This window comes from Biomphalaria glabrata, chromosome 2, assembly GCF_947242115.1.
Source record: "Biomphalaria glabrata chromosome 2, xgBioGlab47.1, whole genome shotgun sequence".
In the NCBI taxonomy this organism is placed as follows: Eukaryota; Metazoa; Mollusca; class Gastropoda; family Planorbidae; genus Biomphalaria; species Biomphalaria glabrata.
The window spans coordinates 8,643,460-8,670,825 of record NC_074712.1 but is presented as its reverse complement, the minus strand read 5'-3'; the positions used below and the strand labels follow the sequence as shown (position 1 = coordinate 8,670,825).

Genomic DNA, 27,366 nt, shown 5'->3' with positions numbered 1-27,366 from the left:
ATATAATCTCATAAGGATAACAAACACTGAATATAAAACAAACAAAACTGTCATTTAAAGATTGAAACAAATTAAACTCATGCACAAAATAGCATACCAATATTAAAATAAAAATAATTATAATGAATGTTCTTTTCCTTAAACTAATCAGGGTCCTGGAAACACTAGAGAATGCCTGTTAGATCATAAAACAATTTTTAATGACATTAATATAGTTGACACATCAGTGGGAAAATAGTGAATATGTCTAAGGGAAGTAACAATGTCAATATAAACATCACATTATTTAGACCTTTTAACACCAATATAAACATTATAGACAACTGATATCAAACAAGCTCAACATTTAACCCTGATACAAAGACCTAGTGGGGTAGACATCACAAATAGTTTAACAGTGTTCAACATACTAGGTATACAAAATAAAGCCACCTGTGTACCAACAAAGTAAGTTTCCTCTTTCCATGTTGAAATAGTTATCACTTATACTGTACCATATTTTTGCAGATATAACCTGCAGGTTACACAGGTTTTTACAAACGAATGACAGCTGTGCGGGCTAGACAAAGATGTGGGGTTTACAGAATTTATCTTACACATAAATGTACCATAACTATGAACATACAGGTGGGTCCTTATACCCTCTATAGTTAGCTGTGAGGTCATTAAATGTACATTGGGAAGCTTTATGAAGATCTAATTCTAAACCTCAAGAAAACAAAAAGTACTGATGATAGTACTTTTATATACTTGTAGTTTACAGCAAGTCACGCTTCGCTCATGCAGGATATATAAGGGTCATATTTGTTTTTACTTATTTTGTAATTTGTGTGGGGCATAAGCGTGTTTGGGCTAGAACCCTCTGCAGGGGTATATACACAAAAATATGTTAATGCTTTCTTTTTTCCCTATTGCCCATAGCCTTAGTTTAAATGCTGCCATTGCTGAGAACTGAATCACACACACACAAAATACTTTCACTTGATATTTTATGAGAAAGAGCATTCTGAAATAATGGAGAATAACAATCTTACATTTAGGTATAGACTTGCTACATCTATTTGGGGTTATCATACAAATTTACAAAATGTATACACAGCAAGAATACCATTTTAATTAGTAGCACATGCTTGAGAAACTAGTTTATATTTAGATCTTAAGTCTTAGACCTAGCATTACAGTATGCAGGCAATAGGGTCTAATCATTCTTTTATGTAATTTAATAAAAAAAACAACAAATTTTATAAATTAAAATAAAAAACACTGAATTGACTCCTTCCCAGAAAATGAGTAGTGGATAACTTTAAAAAGCTTCTGAAATCTTATCCAGTCAGGGAAAAAAACTATTATAAAATGGAATGAGTGAGAGTAACTTATATTGTGGCAAAAACTTGGATTGGATTGCTGCTTTGTTAAGTGTCAAGAGATTACAATCAATTATAGATAGAAAAAAAAATTATGTTGTCACTAGAACCTAATAAATGTAACTCAAATACTTTAAAATACATTTTGTCTCTTATAAGTCCCCTGACTGAATAAGATCATAGTTTTTTGTTTTTTTTTAGTCCTAAAAAAAGCACAAACCCACTAGCCCTTCTCTGTATTCAAGTAGACAAGAATGCTTACAAAATAAATTGAATTTCATAATGTCATCATTTATTAGATTTAGATTGGTTCAAATAAAATACACAGAGATTACCTGATTGTAACGATACCTACAGAAAAAAAAAGACAATAATGAAATAGGTAGTAAACAAGGTTTATTTGGATGCCACTGTTTCAATGAAAAGTGCACAATTTTGGAAATGACTTATGACTTAAGTCATCAACATATATTAGATCACCTAACATTTACACTGCAACAAAGACATTGGAATATTATTTTGCTCCATTCAAAAACGGTTCAGTAAGCAAGCTGTGCTAATGTGTGTTGTGTTTACGACTGTCCCATTCTGAAAATGATAAGTGCATAGAGCAAACTGTTTTGTCCTTGAGTCACTGTCTTACTAAAACATTCAACAACAACAACAAAAACTCAAGGCTCAGAATACACTTCATAAAAGTTTTGCTTTTACTCTAATTGATTATACAAGTCTGCTGGCCCACGTATTTGTGAAAGACCTACCATAACATAGAGACTTAAAGATTTAAATGTAACACCTTTTAAAAAAGGTACAAATTAAAGATAAGTTTTACATATCCAAATATACTTTCAAAACTTTACATTAGTACAATATCTGTACAATTAGTAAACGTGTACTGTGGCATGGTAAGCTAAGTAGGTCATGAAGGGAATGAACTCATGGCATGCTTAAAAGTTACAATAAGGGGAACATGATGTAATCTGTTCATGACATTAGAAAATATTTCAAGAACATGTCAAACATTTATACTACTGAAAGAGAAATGAAACTTTTTCACACAAAAATGCTATAATTTTTTTTTCTGATAGTTGAAATTACTTGCTTTATAACAAAGAATGATGAAGGCTCTAAACGCATGTTGTTATATTTTTTTTTACTCTTTTAAAGAAAGTAATAGTTAAAAATTAATGTTTTTGTTAATGACTATATCATAAGAAATGTACTCAAACAATTGCAAAAAGCTCAATGAATCAATTCAAATGAAATTTTTAATGTATGTATTAAACCAAATTTTAATAGGAAGCAGTATGATAATAATAAGGCTTGTCTTCGAGTCCAAAGATTAGTGAGGAATGCAGTATTTCCCGTGGCTGCGCAGCCCCAGCTGTGACCTACATATTTAGCCACACCCAGGGCAAGCATAACCATTGTCCGCAGGTGGTCGATTTAGATTTTCTTTTCGCGTCTGTGTCTATCCTAAGCAGCGGATTTTCTTTTGGTCTCGAATGTGTATCCTGCGGCAGTATGATAGATAGATATTTTATGACCATTAACATTTCTTGACATTCAAAATTTACAGCAACCATTTTCCATCCATTTTTTTTAGCTCATTATAATAAAAAACAGTTATTAAAATCAAATATAGTTGTGTTTGAGGTACATTATTAAGTCTCTCTATAAATCTAGCAACATGTCTAAAACAATGAATATATCATCACAAAGTGAGTTTCTCTAGATACAAATGACAAATGTTAAGATCATTTAGAAGGGCTTCTGTTTCAAAATATTTTCTGAACACCAAGGAAAGACTTTTGATTGTTTTGGAAAACAGGCCATGAAAGAGGAGACAAAAAAAGTCAAAATATAAAGAACATAATAAAATTGGGGAGGGTATTCATCATTATGGAGTTTCTAGGAGAGAAAAGCTAGGGGGCACCCAAACCAGTGTTTCTTTTTTTCTCCAATAAGTTTCAGATGCCCTTTACAGCCAACTGCTCTACAGCATATGTTAAAATGTATAAATACAATTCTTAACAAAAGAAATTTTTTTTCATTAGTGAACTAATGAAGTGAGGCAATCTGGACTGTTGTTCAATGGTCTCAGGTTTAAACCCTGTCAGTCGCCATCCTCCATTGTCTTGAGGGAGGTTGGGCTAGGATGTAATTATATTCAAATCTGAAGGAACAGGTAAAACAAACAAGCAGTGGAACACTCAAAAGGCAGCCCGATTATTGAAATGACACTTTTAATAGGCTTAGGATTTTGTCCTCACAGAGAACATTATTCTCCTCCTCATCAGTGACACTTGACTAAGTGAATCCCTTCAATCGGCAGCACATACAATTGATCACAGCTAATTCTCTATGACAGATGTTCCTCCTATCACAATGTATTATGCTGTGTGAGTTTATTCAAGGAATAGTTTAGTCATAAGAATACACAATGCAATTACATCATGTACAATGTCCATTGCTTAACAAGTAACAACTTTTGCTTTGGTATGCCACACTGTACAGATGAACAAAGAGATCTACATTACTAGTACCATATTGCCAGAATATTAAAACAAAAGTATTAATTTTTATAATTAAAATTGAGTTAGGTTGTAGAAAAAATCTGATTCATATTAGATAACACAAGATGATGAAATGAAAACTAAATGTCATTGAGATAAACAAAACATTTTCTAACAATCCAATTTATTCAGCTGTAGACAACAGATTTGCCACATCCTCTCTGCCAATGGCCAACAAGCTTTCTTGAAGTTTCTGTAAGTCTCCATTACAAGCCTGGAATAGATTTGAATCAAACATGGATTACAAATGTGTTGGCCTCAAGATATATTGAGTGTATGTTACTGTTGTGTTGTCTTCATATGAGAAAAGAATCCTTGTAATCACAACAAATTTCCATAAGGATCAACAAAGCAGTCTTAGTCTTAAAGAATTGCTTTAATAGTGCTATGGCATGCTCAGTGTCCATTGGTCCAATCTCTTTTGTGACCCATGGAGGGAGGGGTATCTGGGAGAAGGTTTCCATGCTGCCTTTATGCGTTCAGCAAACACATCTCAAGTTAGGTTTCAAACTTGATCCCTCTTGATAAGCAACCAAGCATTTTTTTCCCTTAAATCTCCACAAATGTAATTAATTAAGACTCTTAAATTAGTTTTTAAAAAACACCAGAATTAAAAAGAAAAAAATTAAATGCAGATGACCAACTATATATATAAACTGTACAAAACTTTACCTATCAACATCATTATTATATATAATATATAAATAATGATCTTTTCATATAGTAAATTTTTCTTTCAGACCTTGTGGTCTATAGGGCAAATGATGTAAAGGTCATCTGTTTCTATGGCCAACGGTTAATGAGGGTGTCAAGTGGCCAGCACAACGACCAACCGCCTTTACTTTTCCCCAACAAATGTCCCATTAGAGCTGGGAATTAAAAATCCCAGTCTTCACCAGGATTCGAATCCCAGACCCTGGTTCGGAAGCCAAGCGCTTTACTACTCAGCCACAGCGCCTCCCTCTTTTGATATGATTCTATTAAATTGTTTCAGTCCCATTTGTTTAATTAAGTTTTTTAAAATTTAAGATTTCATCCTGTTCAAAACATATTTTATATATTTATGTAAATTATCAAACAAAAACTATTCAACAATAACGTAATATAAAAAAAGAAACAGAAATTCAGTAAATCAACCTAATCATCATAATGATACCAAAACTAAATTAATAAACAAAGCAAGACTTTTAAAAAAATAAATTTTAGAAATCAAAAGAGTATCTCCATACTTCAAAGTAGTCCAATAGGAAAGTAGTTGGGCTGTCCCCACTGTCTCTTAGTGATTCCAGTCTAGCAGTCATGTTAGAAAAACCTAGGTGATTGGCCAGGGCAACGACATCTTTTTCAAACTGAGGAGGGTCTAATAGCCTGGAGAGCTCCAAACGTGTCTTGCTGCCTATGTTTTGTACATCTGTAAATAGATGCACAAAACGTAATATAAAATATAACATCAGTAAATAGAATAATGCTGAGCAAGCTTTTCACTCAGATACATTTTTTGTCCTCTATGAGAATTGAACTTTTCACTTAATACTCAATGTAGTGTTTTTTGTTTTACAAAGCTTGTATTAACTCACTCTGTCAGTCTGTCTGTCTGTACGGTAAAAAGTTTTTACACGCTATTTCCCACACACTCAATTTCAGATTAAGCTGAAATTTCAGCACAATAATTTCTTTTACCTGACAACACAAGAATAAATGTAAAAAATCAATTAATTAACTATTGGTAATTAATTCTTTTGTTTGGTATCTTGAACAAGGGAAAAAATTGTACTTGACAGATGTGGTGGTAAAAGTTGAATTAGTCCCCTTGAGGACTTGAGCCCTGAGTGAACATTTTTTTATGCCTTTAAAAAAACAATCATGTAAACATTCACCAAGATACCCCCTTCTTTGATCCCCCAGACAAGTGATACGATCATAAACATTGAGAAAGCTAAAAGCTAAAAAAAAAAAATGGGTAAAATATTTCTTTCGCACAGATTTATATGTCTAGGTCAAGACTTATCCAAACTAATTGAAACAATTACACTTATATAAGCTTTGTTTTTTTTTTTTATATAAGCTTTGTTTTTGTTTTTAAGAAGTATTTTTGAATGCTTTTTTTGATGCATTACAATATTTACAGATAAATACAGACACAAAAATTCTCTTATTCTTTTAAATAAGAAACTATATAATACTATCTTCTGTCTATCCCACACTGAAATGTGTGTACTGTGATAGTTGAATACTATCTTCTGTCTATCCCACACTGAAATGTGTATACTGTGATTGTTGAATACTATCTTCTGTCTATCCCACACTGAAATGTGTATACTGTGATTGTTGAATACTATCTTCTGTCTATCCCACACTGAAATGTGTGTACTGTGATTGTTGAATACCATTTTCTGTCTATCCCACACTGAAATGTGTGTACTGTGATTGTTGAATATCCCACACTGAAATGTGTGTACTGTGATTGTTGAATACTATCTTCTGTCTATCCCACACTGAAATGTCTGTACTGTGATTGTTGAATGAATGGACATAGTCTTTTATTTATTTGTATATATGTTGTTGTTTTTCTCAGCGATCATGAGCTAAGTAATTCTCTTTCAGGAAGATTTGTTAATGAGAAATTCAATCTAGTCCCCTGAGCAATGTGCAGTTAGGAATTTCCTAATGTTGTTTTGTGGCAGGTCTGAACTAACACTGCATTCTGACTGGTCTTTTTGAATGTTCTGAGAGAGTGCTATTGCAATGTCGATAATTACTGCATAATTACTGTCTTGGTTGTTACTAAAGTCTTGTAAACTTTAGTGAAGGTAGTTGGAAAACTTACTACATCATGACTATTTGTAATAAAGAGACATAATTTTCTCTAATAAAATCATATGACAAAGCCAAATGCTGATGGACTTGCTATGCAATGTGGTATTGGTGAGCTAAATACAAAGTTTTTACAAAGCTGGGCGTCATGCTATTATGGGCTCAATTAACTCGATTCTAATTCCACATACTATTTGTAAACAACAAGAATATGAGTGGGCTTTTCATAATTTCTAAACCTCACAAAGTCTTGTATTAGTATTATTATCATGTAAGAACACATGCCGAGCTTAACACTAGGTTATAAACAAAGAGACTCACCAATCATATACAAAGTATCAGAACTACAGTCGGGTGTCCTTGAACCTTGCAGAGTATGTGATGACCCATTTAAAGATAACAATGACATATGTGATGGCAGAGAGTCAGAAATATCTCCCATAATATTATCACTTTGGGACTCTCCATACAATATACGAAGAATCTAGAGATATCAAATTCAGAAACATGAGAGACATTTTTAAAAATTAAAACAATGAAAGCATTATTGTACATTTCTTTATATGCAACAAATACAATTTTTTAATATCACGTCTTTATAAAAGCCTGAGATTGTTTTTTTAAACAATCATGTTTATTATCCAGTAGTTTCAATATTATAATATTCAGTAGTCACATTAACTTCAGCAATAGTTTTGTTTCGCTTTTTTATGTTTAGGATGGTCTTTCAGAGTTGAAGTTACATCCTAGCCCAAAACTCCTGCAAGATGACAGGAGATGGCAACAGTCAGGATTCAAACCCGGGAAAATTAACAACAGTCTAGGGTGCATACAGAAAGACCAGGCAGCCATTTATGGCTATAAAACTATGAATTTCAAAGTGCAATTATGTCCTATGAATTTTCAGAGAAGAAAAACAAGTTCAAGTTTACTTTAACCAGACAAAAAGAATGAGTGAATTTGGACTCTTGAAATCCAATGAAGCACAGGATTTTGTACCCTATCACTCTACGGCTGACATCAAAATATTAAGTTTGTCATTAGCACCTTATCATAAGATGTTGTGTGTGAACTTTGTGATCAGCAAAAAGTCACACACAAAAATGAGACTTATAGATAGATGGATAAACTTGAATCAAATATTAAAAATACAAATTCCAAAATCAAACCAGTTGTACACAAAGTTGAATTATTGTAATAGATGGACTGTTTCAGATTCATAGCAACTGAAGCCAAATCTAAAACAAAATTGTATTAGTAACATTGTATATAAATATTTAACTTACCAGTTCATTATCATCAGCATAATCAACTGGTCTCAATCCTCTCCTTCCCAGCATGCCCCCTTCTTCCCCACCTGTCTCAGGGTCAGGAATTTCTTCATTTTCACACTCCATGTCAGCGCCAGCAGTCATCAGCAAGGCAACCATGCCTACCAGCTGCCGAGCACATGCAATGTGTAAAGCAGTATTGCCGTCAAAACACCTTGCATTGACATCAGTTCTAGCCTAGTGTGATTAAATAAAACATCTCTATAGCTAACAAGACAAACATAACAAGATTTCCTAATCTTAAATTTAAACAAGTCATAACAAGATTTCCTATCTAAAGTTTAAATAAGTCATAACAAGATTTCCTATCTAAAGTTTAAATAGGTCATAACAAGATTTTCTAATCAAAAATATAAATAAGTTCTTACCAATTTCCTAATCTAAAATATAAATAAGTTATTTCAAAATTTCCTAATCTAGAATTTAAATAAGTCTCAAAAATGTATAAAAAATACAAAATAAAAATTAACAAATTTAATGGTTGATAAAAATATTATCTTTGAATAAATATTAGTGGTGGAATGTTTAAGCCAGTGATACCCTAACTATTCCCCCTGGGCCACATCCGACCCACGATGCAATACATGATAACGTTTGCTCACAATGCATGATGTCGCAAAATTTGGTTCCATTGGACCAGCATGACTTTTTTTTTTGTGGCCTGTGACACATGTGTTAGACCCTAGGATGAAACAGGTTTGACTGACTTAAGCAATTAGATTTTTTTTTTTCTTCAGAACTGCTTAATCTTATCTTAAATAATACAGACATGGCTTCAAAAAAGGTTGTAAAAGCTTAACATTTCCTTAGGAGATCATTCTTACTTCAAGCAAAAGATAACTAGCCACTGGGAGATCATCATTGTCCACAGCATGGTGCAGTGCAGTTTTCCCACTTTTACCATCGGGCAAGTCTACCTGAGCCTTAGCAAAAACAAGTATCTTTAACATCTCCACACTTCCCAGTTGTGAGGCTAAATGGACTGGGGAGTAGCCTGGTGCGATTAGAAAGAAAAGAAATAATATGGTGATAAATGAACTGTTTTAATTTGGATTATTGTCGCTTTGATCAATTCAAACACATATAATATTGATTTTGTTTTAAATAACATACTTAAAGTAGAAAAAGAAAAAAAAAATTTTTGCAATTCTCTTGAAAATTAATTTAAAAGTGTTACAAAATAATTTTTTTTTTATTTTTTTATTTATAAATTCAACTTCACCACCCCCTCCCCAAAACCCCAAAAAATTGTCTACAAGGAAGAAAATTTTTGATCAATGTAAGATTTAGATCAAAATTACAACGTAACAAAACAAGCACAAAGAAAATCACAATATATTTGAGAATATTTTTTTGTAAATTCATTGTTACAAATAATTCTTTCTTTCAAGGTGTCATTGGAGAAAGCAACTATTGAATCAGCCTTCACAATGTTCAAACAATATCGAGTGACAAAATTAAGAGATCAATGAATGTGCTGTGAGAAATGTTCTAAATGAGATAATATAAAATAAAACAACTTACCATCATAATTCAAGTAGTTGAGTTCAGGGAAGGGGTCTAGGTTGCTCTGGCCAGGGCGAAGGTACTTGACTAATATCTTCAGGCAGCTCTCGGATTTGTTAAGCACAGCCAGGTGGGCACATGTGTTGCCATGACGGTCAGCAATGGTTGGGTTTGCCCCAGCTTGTAGCAGCATTTCTACCATCTCATCCTGACACATTACAGTTGCTAAGTGCAGTGGTGTCTAATAAAGAGAAAGAAAATAAATATAAATAATATGCACTGACTTAATAATTAAATAAAAAAAGAAAAAAAACACAGTATACTCTTAATGGAGACTCTCTAGTCATTTGAAAGATTAGGATCAGTTTTGTGCAAACATTAGTGACTTATGAGACCAATCTATGCACTGACATTTCTATTTTATATGCATTTGTAGTATGCTATTAACTTACAGCATATAACAAAAATAAAACAAAAATTTATAACTATAAGATTTCTGTGCTATTAAGTTATGCTTTATAGAATAGGATAGTGATAGAGTGACAGAACTTATGAGACCAATCTATGCACTGACGTTTCTATTTTATATGCATTTGTAGTATGCTATTAACTTACAGCATATAACAAAAATAAAACACAAATTTATAACTATAAGATTTCTGTGCTATTAAGTTATGCTTTATAGAATAGGATAGTGATAGATCTTATGCTTAAGTCTAAGGTTCAATTTCTGATCTTATTAATCAAGATAACTTTTTTCCAATGCAGGCAATGCTTATTCAGTTCAACTATATTTGTTACCCTGATAGCAGTTCAGGAACCTAAAGCACATATTTGATAAAAGCTGGTCATACAACACTCAAGCAAAAGTCTGTTAAGATATGTAAATGAACATATCACCTGCCATTTAGACCTTTTGGTGTTAAACTCTATCAGCATAGACAAATGAATACAACTTCTCTCCAGTCAAAAGATGCCATGTATAGAGGTAAAAATTATTTTCCAATACATAAGCTCTCAGAGAACAGAATGCTGCATAATGAATTTTTTTTAGGGCTGCCATGAGGTTAGCAGTAATTTGTTGGTTGGTCACTCACCTGACGTAAAAGGTTAAGAGAATTTATGTGATTCTTGCCATCTGGTAGAGTACTCATTACATCCAGCAAACTCTTCAAGGCATGAGGTTGTGAATTTATAACAGCAAGATGGAAGGGTCTGTGCAGAAATAGTAATTTATTATATTTTTTTGTGAAATATCACATATAAGAAATTTTTTAAATTCAATATTAAAGATGTTTTTGAAACATAGTGGAAAAGTAGTTCAATTACATTGGTTTACAACATTTATATAAAATAAAATCATAAATAAAACATGTATATAACTATATATTTACAGGTCTCCATTTTTATTGCTCACTGCCAGCAGATGGCGCTGCACAAGAAGGAGATGTCTTATGTCCCCAGTTTCAGCAAAATCAGTAAGAGCAGCCAAGGTTCTCTCGGCTACGTGCCCAGTCACCTTTCGTACAGTCTCAGTGAATTGAGAACATTGCATAGGGAAGAGTTCTAGATATTGAAAAAAAAAATAGAGAGGACTTCACTTTGATTACTGGATCAGGTCTAAACACCAATACATTTTTAATATTTTGAAATGTTTTTAGGACTAATCTTCATTTGTAAGGAAGTTCATATATTGATTTCGATAGAAAGAGTATCTTACATATGCCTACAGATATCTGAGAACTATCTTAAAAATACACAAGCACAACAAAATAGAAAACACCAAACTGTGGGAGATGAGTGGTCAGAAAAATATAGAGGTGCAGATCTTAGAGAGAAAGTGGAGATGGATTAGTCACACCCTTAAAAAAAATACCAATAACAGAGCTAGACAGGCCTTAGAGTGGAACCCCCAGGGCACAAGATACAGAAGAAGACCAAAATGAACATGGTGACGCAATGTACTAAATGAAGCTGAAAGGACAGGAAAGAGCTGGGAAGCCTTTAAAAAAAATTAGCAAGAGACCATGGAGAGTGGTGTGCTTTCACTATGCTCCATGAGGAATGCAAAGGAATGATGAATATGATGAATGCTAAAACCTATTACATTTTATAAAAAGATAACTGTAGTAATAACAAGAAAAAAACTACATTAAATGTACTCAGATGACAGAAAATTAATACAAATTGTATTATTATTTTTTAGATAAGCGATGCAACAAAGAATCCCATTTTCATCAATACAAACAAGTATTTTAAGAGAGAAAATAAATGAGTCCATCACTAGGATTTTTTTTCACGGAACAATATAGCTAAAATTGTTGGAAAGTGCTTTTCGTATAATTTGGGAATTCAAATAAATACAAAAATGACTTCTGTTCAATTCATTAAAAAGAAACTTAACTAGCAAAACTAAAACCATAAAAGAAACTCAAAGAAAAATAAAAATGGATTTTAATACTGTATTTTAAGAAAAGCTTATTTTTGTATCAAATGATAATGGTGAGTAGTCTTGTATGCCCAAGAGATGCTTTCTTTCAAAATGTTGGCTACCAATGCTATAAAATGTAACATGAGAGGTTCCTTTCATAATCTCAACTCCTCATCATATAATCTCAATTACGCAAACTAAAAAAAATAAATTTTGATGATAATTCAAATGTTATTGCTAACACCACAACCTTGATCCCAAATATATCGAGTCAAACCTTTGATTGCATGATATACATCACTGTAAGAGTTATACATTAAACATATTTCTTTATAAGACTAATAATGAAAACAAGAAAATAAAAATAAGCCCCATGTTTCTATAACCCTAACTTAGCCACATAATTATGACTGAGTTTCAATGCTGTGCTTAGTAACTCATTGTTTAAGTCACTAGCCATGCTGTAGTCAAGCACAGAATAAAACAAGAACAAGAAATAAAAATCTGTTCATTTCTTACCTGTTGAATGAGGAACCTTCTCCGAGCCAGATTTCATTTTAATTTGAGACTGTGGCTGGCCTTTGCCTACTGCTTCTTCTGATGTTTCAGAGAAACCTTCGTCACTTTTCACCCCTTCAGAAAACATTTCTTGTTTAGCATCAGAATCTGAATGGTCTTCTGAGCCTGAAGATGCTTTGCTGACTTTAATTCCATCATCAGAATCTTTCGTTTCTTTAACGCTCACTTTTTTCTCCTCTATAGAGACCCCAGAGTCTAACCATTCCACAGATATTTGAGAGATAGATTTAGATTTTTCAGCCTGACTATCTAAATGATCTTGTATTTTATTCTCTGAATGACCTTGTATTTTAAGAGGTGAAATATTGGCATCTGGAAACTTTTTGGATGTTTTCTGGAGAAAAGAAAATGCTTACATTACACTTATTGTTTTTATATGTATTTATTAAGGTACATACTAAAACAATTGCTGATTTGTTACTGTTAGATGCATTTCCTTTGAGAAAAATGTAATACTATGAAATTTTGTCTTGATTATTTATATACTATGAAATGGTTTTTAGAGTGTTGAATTTCTAAGTATTAAAAGTTTGTGGTGAATGACAATTTGTTCAATTTAACACAAAAGAAACACTTAACAAGAATATTATCCTTGCAGACTTTTATTGTTCTTCACATCATTATGTGCAGCCATGTTGACAATTCCCTTATAATGAAAGTCAATAAGCCTTATTGACTTATCATGCACTCTTTGATTCTATATTCAGGCAGTGTGAGGTTAGAGGTCCATGCAGGGATTCAAATTGAAACAAAAACGCTGAAGTGTTATTAAGCATTGTACAATATTTTATTGAACTCTATACAATTATGTATTAGCACATTATATTGCAATTATGAAGGTGCAGTCTCTACTGTTTGTGTTTTGGTTCTAAAATTTTGTAATTTATCTACCCAACCAAAGTGATAAACAAGCAAGTTAACAGGAACCAAAGTGTTCTAACCAAAAAGTCAGCCAATATTTTGTCTTAACTCTTTCTCTCCACAGACTATACCACCAGAATGTGGTAAAAAAAATTACGGAGAGAAAGAGTTAACAAATGACCTGCTGAGACATGAAAAAGGAGTGTAGACTTCATTGTAGTACTAGTTTCAAAACAGATAAACTTACTGGTGAAAGTTGATTTTGATTTTTATGGTCCTCAAATATTGGTCTAGTTGGCATTATGGCAGCATCCACCTCAATATCTAAATCTTCAGTCACTAGCCATGGATCACCAGATATTGGACTAGAATTGCTTCCCCTTTGTTCTAACACTGTTCGTAGCCGTTGACTGTCTAGCACTTGATTTCTATTCTCATATTCTTCTCTCACGGCTGCAATATTAAGAAAACTGGAGACATAATGATGGCACATTTCATTGAAACATTTGAAAAGCTATTTAAAATAGTTTAATGCACACAAAAAAGTTAAAATAATGTTTCGCAATATATTCAATAATATGTGTAGAACTATGTTTCAAATATAAGTAATTAAAGTTTATAATATGCTTAAAGTATATACTTCATTTTTTTATTTTGCCAACTATTTTCTTTTATTATGAACGCTATTTCATGATGATAACTATATACACATCATCTGGTTTTGAAAGTGTGTTAGTGCTTTGGAAAGGGGGGGGGGGGGGATACCATAGTTTTTTTAATTGAATATTTAACAATGTCTGTTTGATTACAACCAACAAATGATAACTTAAGAATGGGCAAGTGAATCAGAAACTTTTGAAAATACTTATTGATATGTGGGAAGCGTAGTCGAGAGGCTAAGTGCACTTGAACTTGGCTACCTAGAAAGGGGCTCAAGGTTCGACACCCGACTCGAACAGAGTTGTTTTACTGAGCGCCTAAAGGCAGCACAGAAAACCAACTCCTAGATACCCCCCCCCCCCCCCCACTGGTCCACAACTGAGATTGGACCAAAAAGCTCTCTGAGCATGCTATAAGCATGAAATTAGCGCTATATAAAAGCTATAAGTAGATATGACTGCTACTCCTACCTTCTTCAACTAAAGTTGGAATAGGCAACTGCTGAAGAACATCTGCAAAGAAATTGGAAAAGTTTCTTTAACAATTAACTTCAATACACTTCTGTGCTTTGAAAGATGTATAAAAGCCATTGAATAATCATCTGCCTATAGCTTAAAAAGTGGAAAGTTTGTTAAGGAAAATCAAAGAATTAGCTCCAATTTAAATCTCAACTTATTGGAGTGAATAAATTAACATAAACATGTTGGAAGTAATAATTTTCTTTTTAAAAAAATTGTCTGCAAGAATCGTCTGCAAATGATAGAAATAAAATAAGAATTAGAAGTGTGTGTTTTTAGTTTTAGAATAAAATTTAATACAAATATGATTGCCCAATAGAAGTAAAAAAATGTGGAGTAAAGATAATGTTCTTCCATAAGTAAGTTGCAAGCTTAACATTTCTTTGCTTCAAGCTCCACCTTGCTTAAATTTCAGAAACCTGCTCTACTGTGTTTAAGACTTCATATGAATAAAAATTGAAGCAAGGTATTGAAATGAAAGTAAACAAATAGAATACAAAAAACATTACTTGCTTTCTCCAGAAACTAATAAAAAAAACAAAAACTTTATAAACAAATATGCACCAAATAAAAGCCTTAAGACAAAAGAGCACTATGCTTGTAAAAAAGAAGTAGCGATCACCAGGACCACGAACAATATGTATGAGATAATGCCTTTACTTTTCCCAACCAATTACTGATATAAAAAAAAACAACAGATTTTATTGCTGGATCACCTGATTTGACTTCTGTCACTAGTAAAATTTCTATTATTTCTAAACACCAAATATACACACAAGGTATCACTGCAATCTGAGACAAGGAATAGACAAAATAATGGAAAGATAACAAAGTGGCAGCATTTAGTTTAGTTTCAAAGCCCTGACTTCTTGTGGGGAGCATCCTCTCAAGTCAAGACTGAGATTTTTTAACAAAATATAATTTCAATCTTCAATAAAAATGCAAATTGCACATATTTACTATCACTATTTACTATGTTTGTCAATTTTGTAATTATGCATGTAATGTTTAGCCTCTAAAATTTATTCTCTTTATCTTCATTGATAAATGAACCAAAACCTTTGGAATGGCCATTAGCTTGAAAATGTTTTTACAATCAAACTCCTAAACATTTTAAAGGCCTTGCTTATAACATGTAATAAAATACAAAGTTTAACAAGTTATTTTAGAAATATACTTACTATTATGCATCATCATCATGCTACCACCATTTCCTCCATTGCCCATTCCTCCTTGCATCATGCCACCTCCACCAGAGTGACCCATACTCATGCCTCCGCCATCGCCGCCTAGATCTGAGCCTCCTAGTCCACCGTCACCAAACTCATAGCCATCCAGTGGAATACGCTTCCTTTTCTTGCTGGCAATGTTGTCTTTATCTGTAATACAATACAACAGAGCTAACGGAGAATTACAATAAATTTGTTTTTTCAGACTCTGCTTATGCTAGTTATAATCAGACATAGGTTTTAAAAAGAAATATAATAACTTAATTGCTGACATGAAATCAAGTTGGAGAATCATAAATTGGAAAATTTGGAATGAGAAGTGGCAGTTATATACAGTTGGCAGCAGTGTGAAACAGGAACTTGAGCTGTATTGGAAATATATTTTGGTCCTCTTTTATTTCCTCCCAAAATTAAAATCTTTTATTGGTTGAAATTTAAAGCAAAATCTCAAGCTTAAAACTTATTTACTATTTAAACAAACTAGTCTCCTCCTCCTTATCCTTTCCTCAAGTCAGTTAGAAGTAAAAGGTTGTAGTAACAGAAGTCAAATTAAAATTTGTTTTTTAACCACGTCCCCTTATACATTAAGCTTCCTTATTAAGACACAAAGCATCCAGAATCAAAGGTACAGAAAATTAGTTTACTTTCTCTGGCCACCTGGAAACATACTATAATGTGACACCATCATATACTCACCCTAATTAGGAGTTGCTTATAATTAAAGAATGTAAACAACACATCTTCTAAAATACCTTGACTCAGTGGTCAAATTAACTAAATGCCTTGATAAAATTAGCAAACTATCTATAATGACTTGACCAATAGGTTATCCATAATAACTTGACAAGTAGGTAAATTAACAACAATGATAACAACCTCTGTTTTGTGGAAAGTAAGTGAAGGCTTTGGGCTCGCTGACTTCTTGGTCAGACTTCCTCTGTAGCATGATAAGAACATTTACTGCCTTGTCTATGTTGGTGTTCCAGTAAGCTGGTGTCTTGAATACAATGGCATACTGAAATATCACAACAAAAGTTAATAGTATACCATTCAACTGAATAATTTAACAAAATGACTTCCACTTTTCCCTTTGGTAATCATTGTAACAGTATAAAGTGTCTGACCTTTGTGACCTGTGTGTGTGTGTGTGAGGGGGGGGGGTAACATTCATGACAAACTGACAGGCTGTACTAATAGTATTGCTGATAGAATGGTTTGTTAGAGAATCTGGTTGTTTATATTTGAAAGAGTTATGAGCTAAGAACATTAAGACCTAGGATATATATAAAGTCTTGTAGTTTATTTGTAAGTTATTAGCTGTTGCCCCCAAGTTTTTTGCTGTAATGATGAGCTAGAGTTTCTGAGTTGTTGTGAGGTGATTGGGTGAAAGCAACATACAAACATAAAAACATCATTATTATTATCATCATACTGGCAAAATATCCTTCTTCCACATGATAATTAACTAAAGCTAAAAAGGATCAATTGAAGTAATCATCATCTGAGTAAAAAATATTGTAGCTTAATAAATATTCTACTTTTTTAATGATGTTTAACCTACTAGATGTTTTAATTTGATATCTATTTTTATTTAAGTTAGATCTTACAAGGGAATTTTCTAATGTAGGGTAATAGATTCAAATCAAAATTTATTTATTGAAAAAAAAATGATAATAAATTGAAAAATTAAAATCAAGCATCAATCTAGGTCTACATGTTCAGCAAATATTTAATAGACGAGTTCCACGTATTGGTTGGTTTCAGTATTTTGTGTGTAAGTTTCTGACCTGTCTGTGAACATCCAAAGGACCAAAGTTGCCATAAGCTTCCCATTTGACAGAGCCATCTGGATTCTGTTCCACAAATCTAACTTGAATATCATCTAAAAATGTACACACAAAAATATCGTTAGGTTACTTCTACTATCTTACAATCATAAACTTTATCTTGCATTTACTAACACTACCTTACAATCATTGATTTCATCTTAACATTTACTGACACTATCTTACAATCATTGACATTGACAATTACAATTAATAACTTTATCTTGCATTTACTAACACTACCTTACAATCATTGATTTCATCTTAACATTCACTAATACTACCTTACAATCATTGACATTGACAATCACTGAGGTTATCTTGGAAGCTATCTTACACCCACTGCTACTATTTTCAATGGAATAAGCAAAAATTTAACTATAAATATGAACGATGACAGCACTGACCTTTCTGAACTTTTTCACATAATAAAAACACTTCTTCATTCCCTGAACAACATCCTCCATACTTGTCCATCCGACAAATTTTCAAAGCTGATGCACCAGGAGATTCTATGAATCATTATTATACAATTCGGGATAAATTAGCCAAATGTATTAATATAAAAAATAAAACTGTGCACAGAAAATGATTTCTATTTTAAACAGTAAATTAACAATTTCATTTTGCTCTATTAAATAATTAGCACATTATATTAACTTGGGAGGCTGAGTCATAAAGCACTTGGCTTCTGAACTACTGTGGAGATGCTGGGTTTGAGTCCTAGTGAAGACAGGGATTTTTAATTTCCGGATCTTTAGGGTATCTCTGAGCCCATCCAGCTCTAAAGGGTATTCACATTCGTTGGGGAAAAGTAAGGGCAGTAAATCATTATGCTGGCCACGTGACACTATGGGCCACAGAAACAAATGACCTTTACATCATCTGCTCTTTAGATATAGATTTAGAGCTGAAAGGGGAACTTTAATTTGTTGTTATTAACATGTGGCCTTGTTGTTAATTCTGTTATAATAGTTTAGGAAAAAGAGTAGGGGATTTATATGAAGGCATGTTACAAAAGCTTCACATTACTCTTCATATAAAAAAAATCTATTTAAAAAAAACAAACTCAGTATAATAGAGTGCACAACAGAGAAAACTGTCACAAATAATTAACTTGTGCATGTGACTGCAATTTTTTTCTTCAGCTCTGATGCAAAACAACTTCATAATCACACTTTTGTAGAACGATTTGAAACCGACTGCTTTATATACAAAATTTGTTTTCTTTTTTTATTCTTCCCAATCAAATAAATAAAGATTGGCTTCAGGGGTGATATTTTATCAAACATACTAACTACAGTCATAGGCTGTGAAACGACAGGGGGTTACATTAAACATACTAACTACTGCCATAGGCAGTGGAACAGAGGAGGTAACATCAAATGTACATACTGCTATCATAGATAGGCTGTGAAACTACAGGGGGTAACATTTTATCAAATGTTCCATCAGGGTTTCTGAGAAAAACTTGAAAACATAGCTTGACTACATTGAGCTGCATCGTCTTGGACTGTTCATCAGCTTGAAGTTTGGCTGTGCGGCTATCTTCCTCTGGGAAAAAAAAATAGATTATATGATTTGTGAACAATATAACATTATCAAAAGTTGCTTATTATTTGTCTGTGAACCAACTTATAGTAGCTTTTTTACATGATATGCAAAATTGATCAATGTTTTTAATGTATTGCATCGTACAGCACCCTCATTGTTTATACTCTTCCGAGTGTGAGTGACTGAGTGTGAATATTTTGTCAAAACTTGGAATAGTCTCACTTTTAGTGTTTTTAAATAAGCCAACCTGATCTACTATATTGTTGATAGATACATTTTTATTCATTTACAGGGTTGTGAAAAATAATATGAAAACTAGAATTTGGTTTAAAAGAACTGAGTGGGAATGTGTGTCTGAATGATAAGAACAATTGGTTTTTAAATGAGGGTTTCAGTTTGATATCCTGACAAGACACTAAGTATTTTAATACCAGATTAGACCCACACAAAGCAGAAACTGCAAGGAAGCATGGAAAACTTCTAATGTCCCTCTCTCACATGTCCACAAAAGAGATGACTTGAATATACTAAGGTAGCACTGAGACAAGAGATGACTTGAACATGTTAAGGTAGCACAAAGACAAAAGAGATGAGTTGAACATGCTAAAGTAGCACTGAAATGAGTTGTATAAATGTGAAGTATCAATAATTCAAAGGAGCTGAAGTCTGATTTGAAATTAAGTTTTTGTAAATATTGTAATAACTTCAGGGAGGCAACTCAACAAGACATAGATGTTTATTTACAAGAGGACATGACTAGCACATAGGACATCTGTCTTGAACACAGCATCTTCTTCTTGGTTATAGACTTGGGCGAATCGTTCTCTCTTCTCATGTAAACATCCTTCCTAGTCTGGTTTCTAGAAGTGCAAACCTTCTGCACTAGCCTGGATGGCGGTGCACATGGCAGAGTTATAACAATAGGCTGAATTTTCCCTTGCATGATTGTTGCATATTAGTGTGATTTTCTAATATGCTTTAATTATAAAGTTAAAAAAACTTAATTTGTCAATTTGAATTTGGTTGTCAATTAAATAATGCATTTTTTTTTTAGTATGAACAAGTTTAAATCATAAAAGTATATTTAATGTATAATTATACATTACCAGTTATATGTGGTTCAAAGTTCATGTTGTTAGCTTTCAACTTCTTGTTAAGTTTAATGGTGTCAATATTTCTTTCTGTTAAAACATCTATCAGTTTCTTCCTTGTGACGTGAAGTATACATAGATTTGGGAAGCTGGGTTCACAACACAAGTGATAATTTTATTATCACATTTTAGAATCATCATAGAAAGGACATTTTTTTAATGGTCTCATAGATCAATATAATTACATACCTGGATTAGATGAACTACATTATAAACTAAGAAAGTTAACTACAGCTAAAAGATCAATATTTTAATTGTATATCTTAAAAACCCACTTATCTGAACTAACACTTAACAACAATGGAAGGATGGTACACTTACCTAACTACATCAAGGCAACTCTTGAGTTCCACTGTGCACAGCCCGTCTTTACAATTTGTACCTACAAGTTTATGTGCATGGGGCCTTGGCACTTTCTCATCAGTAACTAAACTGACCACGACTCTGGCTGCACCTGAGTAGTTCTCTATCTGATTACATACAATTTTGAACACATGGGAAAATGTTAAGAGAAAACGAACTTTCTAAACAAGACTATTTGGGCAGGTGAAAGGAGCTCACATACTTTCTTGGTCTACAGTTTAAAAAAGTGTTAACTTTCAGGATAACTACCCATTGCTTTTACCAAAAAAAAGCATTTGGACAACAGGTCATGGCTGAGACTCACATCCTGTATATTAAGCTCACCATTGAAGCATTCTAATATACTTGTGGCCCCCCCCCCCACCCAACAAAAACAAAAAGTAAATTTCTCTCACAGATATCAAAATAATGTTACAAAACATGTAATAACAAACTTTTTCACAAAAATTAACAGGATTTTTTGGCGGAAACATGGGTGTAGGGACTACTGAAGCCAGGGAACATTTGATCAATTTCAACAAAAAGGAAGGAACAAGGAGAAAGAAAAGGGGGCCAACCAAAAATCTCAGCCAGATTGCTTTTGTATAGCCTCCCCTTGATGGAAACAATACATTACTGTATACAATGAATGAAGAATCGTCCAAAAATGTATAACTGCCATTATATGAGAGTTAAGAGAATAGTCTTGAAGATAGAATTTTGACCTGCCCTTTGCCTTGACATAAAGAGCAGCAGAAGACCTAGACGACATGGACAAGGTTGTTGAAAAATTAGTAGTAGTGCCATTGGGCTCTCTCTTCTCCCATCATAAGGATAAAGCATAGGCCAAGCACATATGTGTCTAATCTGAAGCTCTTTTACTTTTGTCTGTTATATTTATATGGGGTTAATAAAATATGTTTAAATGCTTATTTTAAAATTCAGTACTAATTTAAATGATTGCAAAGTATTTACATACTTTTATTGAAGGATAAGACTTGCGACTTCGTTCACTTTTTGTACCTTGAAGTCCTCCATGACTGGGACCCTCACACTCGTATCTAAAACGGAATCCCCTTTGCTGGGGCTGTTCAGTTATTACAACATAGGGTTTAGCTTGCGGCGAACCTACAACAGAAAGTAGAACAACCCAGAATAAACATTTAGCACAATGCAAATGTTTAAATTAATCACAAAAGATGACAAATTAAAGGATAAAAACTTGATTTATTAATGTTTATTAATTAAAAGTAGATAGGATTTTTAACAAAAAAAAAGCATATTAAAATATTAGTAATTGACAAATGTTAATTAAGATTTTGTAATTTGAATATAGACAAATTAATTATAAGCTTACTTATATGGTTTTGAAATAATGTTAGAAAATAAGTAGCTTACAGGAAGCATAACTATTAATAAAGACTATTCTTAGAGATAAACATATTCAACTATCATTGTGATCCTTTCTTCTTAACATATATTTTTAGAAGCTATTTGTAGTTTGGTGTCTTCAGCTATTGGAGTTTATATTAAGAATCTGAAGCAAAGAAAAAACTTGATCACTGATCCGTTGTGATGAATGGTGGCACCCCAAACAGTTTAGTAAAGAAGTTGATAAAGCAAGATGAACACAAACCAAAAAAAAAAGAATTTTTTTAAATACTCTGGAATGAGAAATGACATACACTTTTAAAAACATAAAAATTCAAATCTGCTAGAATTTTACTGTTACAGTGAGAACCACAATGAGGATCCTTTTTTTTTTTTTTTTTTTTTACATTCCTATTGCCCATGAACTGTAAAAAAATATTCTAAATAACTGCAAGGCTGGATAAATTTGGAAAAAAATGAAACAAATTTTTCTTTGGTTTCATCGTTTTAAAGCATATTAAATGTTTTTAAAGCCAACATAACCTTGGTTAATGCTTCTCAGCCTCACCATGGCACTCGGTTGGAAATGGCGATTAGAAGATACGGCCAATAGGGAAGGAAAAAAAAATAGCCCCTGTTGGAGTGCCTAAGGATTGAGATTTAAATTAGTTTGTCATTTTAACTCTCCTGTTTATATCTATTATGTTATCATAGTGCCTTGCTCCTACTTTATGATTGTTAACAGGCCTATATTGCATGGCTGCCTGGTTGTGCGGTTTGCGCACTGGACTGTCATTCAGATTTATCTGTGGTTGAGGTTATAACCCTGCCCGCTACCATCCCCTGTCGTCCTGCGGGAGGTTTGGACTAGGAAGTAAACTATCTTCAACTCTGAAGGAACATCCAAAATCATGTAAAACAAAACAAACAACATATATAAATGTAATTATTAGTATTAATATTAATTTGACACCTATAAATAGTTAAAAAAAAAAGCACATGTATAGATTTTAAAATTCAAATTTATTTATACCATTGGTGTAATTATTACTTGGAATAGTTTTAATTAGGCCATTGGCAGAGGGAATTGGTGAGATTGAAAATGGAGACGCAATAACATTCCTTGACTGAAGGTCCACAGGCAAGTTGTTTTCATTCAAGGTGTCGGAATCATTGGAAGAACTTCCATAAGAACTCATTTTTGATCTGAAATTAAAAGTTGATACAGTTGACATAAAAGTTGATATTGTTTACACTAGGGGTGCACCGGATAGTCCCTCCGGCTCTGGCTTCTGCCGAATATCCGACATTTTTTACTATCCGGTGCTATTTGGCTCCAGTCGGATATCACTACCGGATAGTAAACCGGATAGTAAAAAGTACATAATTTAATATGCATAAAGTGGACCTAGTTCCATTACTGTCTGTTATAGAATGTATTAATGTTTATATGAAAACAAAATAATGTGCTTAAAAATAGAGCCATTATGAATATGCACCAAACATCGTTTATTATAAAGACAAGGCGTGTTAATAACTTAATATAAATAGAGATGAAACTTTACATCATAAATGCGCTTTACATACAGAGCAGCAATGGCTGACACTTTTTTCAATTTGTCTTGACCTTTGAGTAAGTTAGTTAACATGTTAAAATGCTACATTCCTTGACTACGTCATGCTGACCAGACGTCTGTCTAGCTGTGCAGGTATATCTCCAGAGGTAGAGATGAATAACTCCCACCCCCTTTTATTTGTTTAGTCCATCACATTGAGTTTTTTATGGGTGGGTAACCACAAGTCGAGGGAACTGAGTTTGTTTACTTAGTAGTTAATCTTTATTAGGGGGGGGAGGGGCTGGACTACAAGAGCCACACCTCTAATGTAACCAGGTATATTTCTAGATGAACAACTCCCTTCCCCTTTTATTTGTTTAGCCCATCACATTGAGTTCATTGATTGACAGGTGACCCCAAGTCAGATACGATGGACGTAAGCACTCTCTAGAGGTCACACGAGGGAACTAGGTTTGTTATTGGGGGATGGGGGGGGGGGGTGTGGACTAGACTTTACATTATAAATTCGTATTACATACGTAGCAGCGATGTCTGGCACATTTTAAAAGCTTGTCTTGACCTTTGAGTGGTCTTGTAAACACGTAATATTCCTTAACTACGTCACGCTGATAATCTGTCTAGATGTGCGAGTATATCTCCAGAGGTAGAGATGAGCACCCCCACCTCCTTCTGTTTGTTTAGTCCATAACATTGAGTTCACGGATAGGCAGCTGACCACATTAAGCCAGATGTCAACGTGTTGACACTTTCTAGAGGTCACATCTTATGAGGGAACTGAGTTTGTTTACTTGGAGTAGAATTTTTATTAGGGTGGGACTACAAGCCAAATCTCTATAAGGTTAATCTGGTATGAGTTTGTTTATTATGAGATAGGTTGTCAATCAAGGGTCTGGACCACAAACCAAATTGTTAAGACATATTGACACTGTCTAGAGGTCACTAGATGATGACACTAAGTTTGTTTACTTGGAGAGAAATGTCAATTAAGGCGCTGAACTACACTACACACCCCTACAAGTATTTTGTTACACAAGCCACGGGTTTTAAAGTGGCTTGTAAGGGCCTTTAGTAAATTGGACAACAATAATAATGGCTGATAAAAAGTCATCACTTATATGGCGTTACTTTAATGTCAAAACAATGGACAACTCTAAAGCAGTTTGCAATGCTTGTAAAATAGTAATGTCACGTGGTAAACCAGGCAAACCTAAAGACTTCTCAACCACCACTATGATTAGTAGTTTACACTGAAGTTGATGTCTATGGCAAATGGTAATAGAGTAGACATGTGGTCAGCAAAATAGTCACCTATTTTATTTTCCCAGGCAATTCTCTGTCTTTGTCTGTATTATTATAGTTATTTTTAATTTTAATAATATAAAGTGTTTTTTATAAATACTCTTACTCTTTAATAGATTCTAGATCTATAATAAATTACTTATTTTTACACTAAGGGTCAGGACAAACAGATCATCAGATGTAGATCTACTATCTAGATCTTAGATCTATGTATAATGTCAACTGTTACTGTGAAATCTAGTCTAGATTCTAGATCTTTAATGATTATCTATTTAAATTTATCTAGATCTATATAATAAAGTAGTTTATGCTATTCGGACACCTATAGGCCCAAATTTGTAAGTTTGACTTTGACAGAGCATTATTTGACAATGGTTCGACATAGAAAAGAAAATGAAGTATCAAAATCTTCTTTAGTGAAAGGAGAATAAGGATGACTACTTATATTTGTACCCCTAACCAATATTTGTTCTTATATTTAAGGTCAAAGAGGCCATGTGTTTTCATTTAATTCGGACAAATTTGACCCACATTATTTGATTCCGGACACCATTATTTATTTCGGACAGTCTCTATATTTAGGCCTCAATAAACTCAGATATTAATTCTTTACTAACATTAACTAAATTTTAAGATCCCCAGGCATAACCCCTCACATTAAATCATTAAGATGTTTTGAAATTATGCATAAATACGAACACAAAAAGAAAAAAATTTGAACACACTTATTCTACCAAAATTAGGTCACTGGGATAGTGACTTCTATACCGACTTTTAGACTTATTTTATGTTTGAATTGTTTGCATGATTAGATATGTGTTGAATGTTTGTATTTTTTGTTTATTAATTTAATAAATTTCTAATACAGATGTCAGATGATCTTTTGTAGTATAATATATGTTAGGATAGCCATTCTTGCCTAACTGAATCCTCTATATTCTCTCTATATAAATCTAGATTTATCTAATAGGTCTAGATCTAAGCATTTAACTTCATTCAATGTACCAAGCTCACTCCAAACATTTACCCATTTATTCTCTATTAAAAAAAAAAAAACACAAAAAACAAACAAATATAATACAAGATCATTTTTTATTGATGTCCAAAACTGGCTGTCCGAAATAAATTTTGGTAAGAAAATCGTAATTTAATTCGGACATCCTATTAATTTTTTTTTTGGTTGGGATCAGACAACTTGGCTTATAAATCAAATAAATTAGCTCCAAAAGCAGAATAAATATTGCTGGGCTCATTAGTATAGACTTAGCCTATCAAAAAATATAGTCTTAACCCTAGGAAGAGGTAAAGTCATCCGGGTAACATAGGAAAAACAACAACCTGACTAACACATTTGAAATTCGTTTTTCTTACATAAAAAGACAGCTAAATGGAAGGAAATTGGGTCAGAATCATTGGAAAATGGACAAGCACATTATACAGCGCGCTAGTTTTATAATTAAATATTAAAATAATATTATTTAACGACCACAAAAACAGCGAATGTCCGAATTCATGTAATGTCCGAAATAAATAAACTACTATATATACATCTAATAACTATATCTTAAATCTTATCTATATGTTACAGACATTACTTCAAAAAAGAAGATGATTATGTCCTACGCGTCATGCATTTAGTCATGCATATTAACCGATGACATAAACTCCGACAAGTCAATGGTTTTCCTGGCTGGCTCAGGCAACCCATTCCATGCTCTAACACACATAGCGCTAGGGAAGAAGGAGCTTTTGTACACATTTGTCCTAGCATATGGAACGAGGAATGTGCCTTTATCTTTGTGTCTTTCTGAGTATTTTATTAAATTTTGTTATTGTATTTGAAGTTTATGGTTCAGTGCTTTATGTTTAATTGCTACTTTACTTTTAAGTCTTCTATCCTGAAAAGGCTTTCTAAAGGTAGTGATGCTAAAGTTAGTAAAGATGTTATTCTACTCTAGATATTTTATATCATAGATCTATATCTATGATTTTTCTAATAGATCTATAATCTCGACTCTATATATGGTATATTGTTTTAATACAGATCTAGATCTTAAATAATAATAATTTTAAATATAGACCATATGTAATAATTAATAAATTTATAAATGATTAAATCATCAATAATCCGATAATAATCGTGTTATTAAAGTTATTTCAATATTTCACCCACAATAAAAATAAGATTACCTATTGCTATTATTTATTTGGCATCTTCATTTTAATATAGATCTAGATACACTTGTTCTGGAATATCTAGATTAGATTCTAAATAAGCCAAACTAATTTTCTTTTTCAAGAATGTAACCTTTGTCATTAGTTTTAGATCTAGATCTAGAGTCTAACTAGACATTTTCATTAGCGAGGAACCTTATTC

At 32.7% G+C, this 27,366-nt stretch overlaps 1 protein-coding gene across 2 annotated transcripts; it reads right to left on the bottom strand.

Annotated features, from left to right (window-relative positions):
• Nucleotides 1-1,743: 1,743 nt before the first annotated feature.
• Nucleotides 1,744-27,366, bottom strand: LOC106058661 (nuclear factor NF-kappa-B p100 subunit-like). Of its 2 annotated transcripts, none has more exons than XM_056018585.1 (21): nt 27,180-27,366; nt 23,147-23,319; nt 21,722-21,870; nt 20,722-20,870; nt 20,356-20,489; nt 19,091-19,249; nt 18,103-18,207; nt 17,657-17,751; nt 16,746-16,884; nt 15,822-16,019; nt 14,593-14,634; nt 13,710-13,915; nt 12,542-12,935; nt 10,986-11,157; nt 10,689-10,806; nt 9,610-9,832; nt 8,910-9,079; nt 8,041-8,262; nt 7,076-7,238; nt 5,170-5,351; nt 1,744-4,154 (listed from the first exon to the last, which is right to left on the bottom strand). In XM_056018585.1, exons 2-21 carry the CDS (start codon nt 23,310-23,312, stop codon nt 4,065-4,067), a joined length of 3,276 nt encoding a protein of 1,091 aa, XP_055874560.1. In that variant the 5' UTR covers nt 23,313-23,319; nt 27,180-27,366; the 3' UTR covers nt 1,744-4,064.

Excerpts from the sequence above, each read along its gene's own strand:
- LOC106058661 (XM_056018585.1), bottom strand. The coding sequence starts at position 23,312 with ATGAGTTCTTATGGAAGTTCTTCCAATGATTCCGACACCTTGAATGAA. Across the intron at positions 11,158-12,541 it reads GAAGGTTCCTCATTCAACAG|AACTCTTCCCTATGCAATGT; the intron begins GTAAGAAATGAA and ends TTCAATATCTAG. Across the intron at positions 8,263-8,909 it reads CTAGTTATCTTTTGCTTGAA|GCTAGAACTGATGTCAATGC; the intron begins GTAAGAATGATC and ends TAATCACACTAG.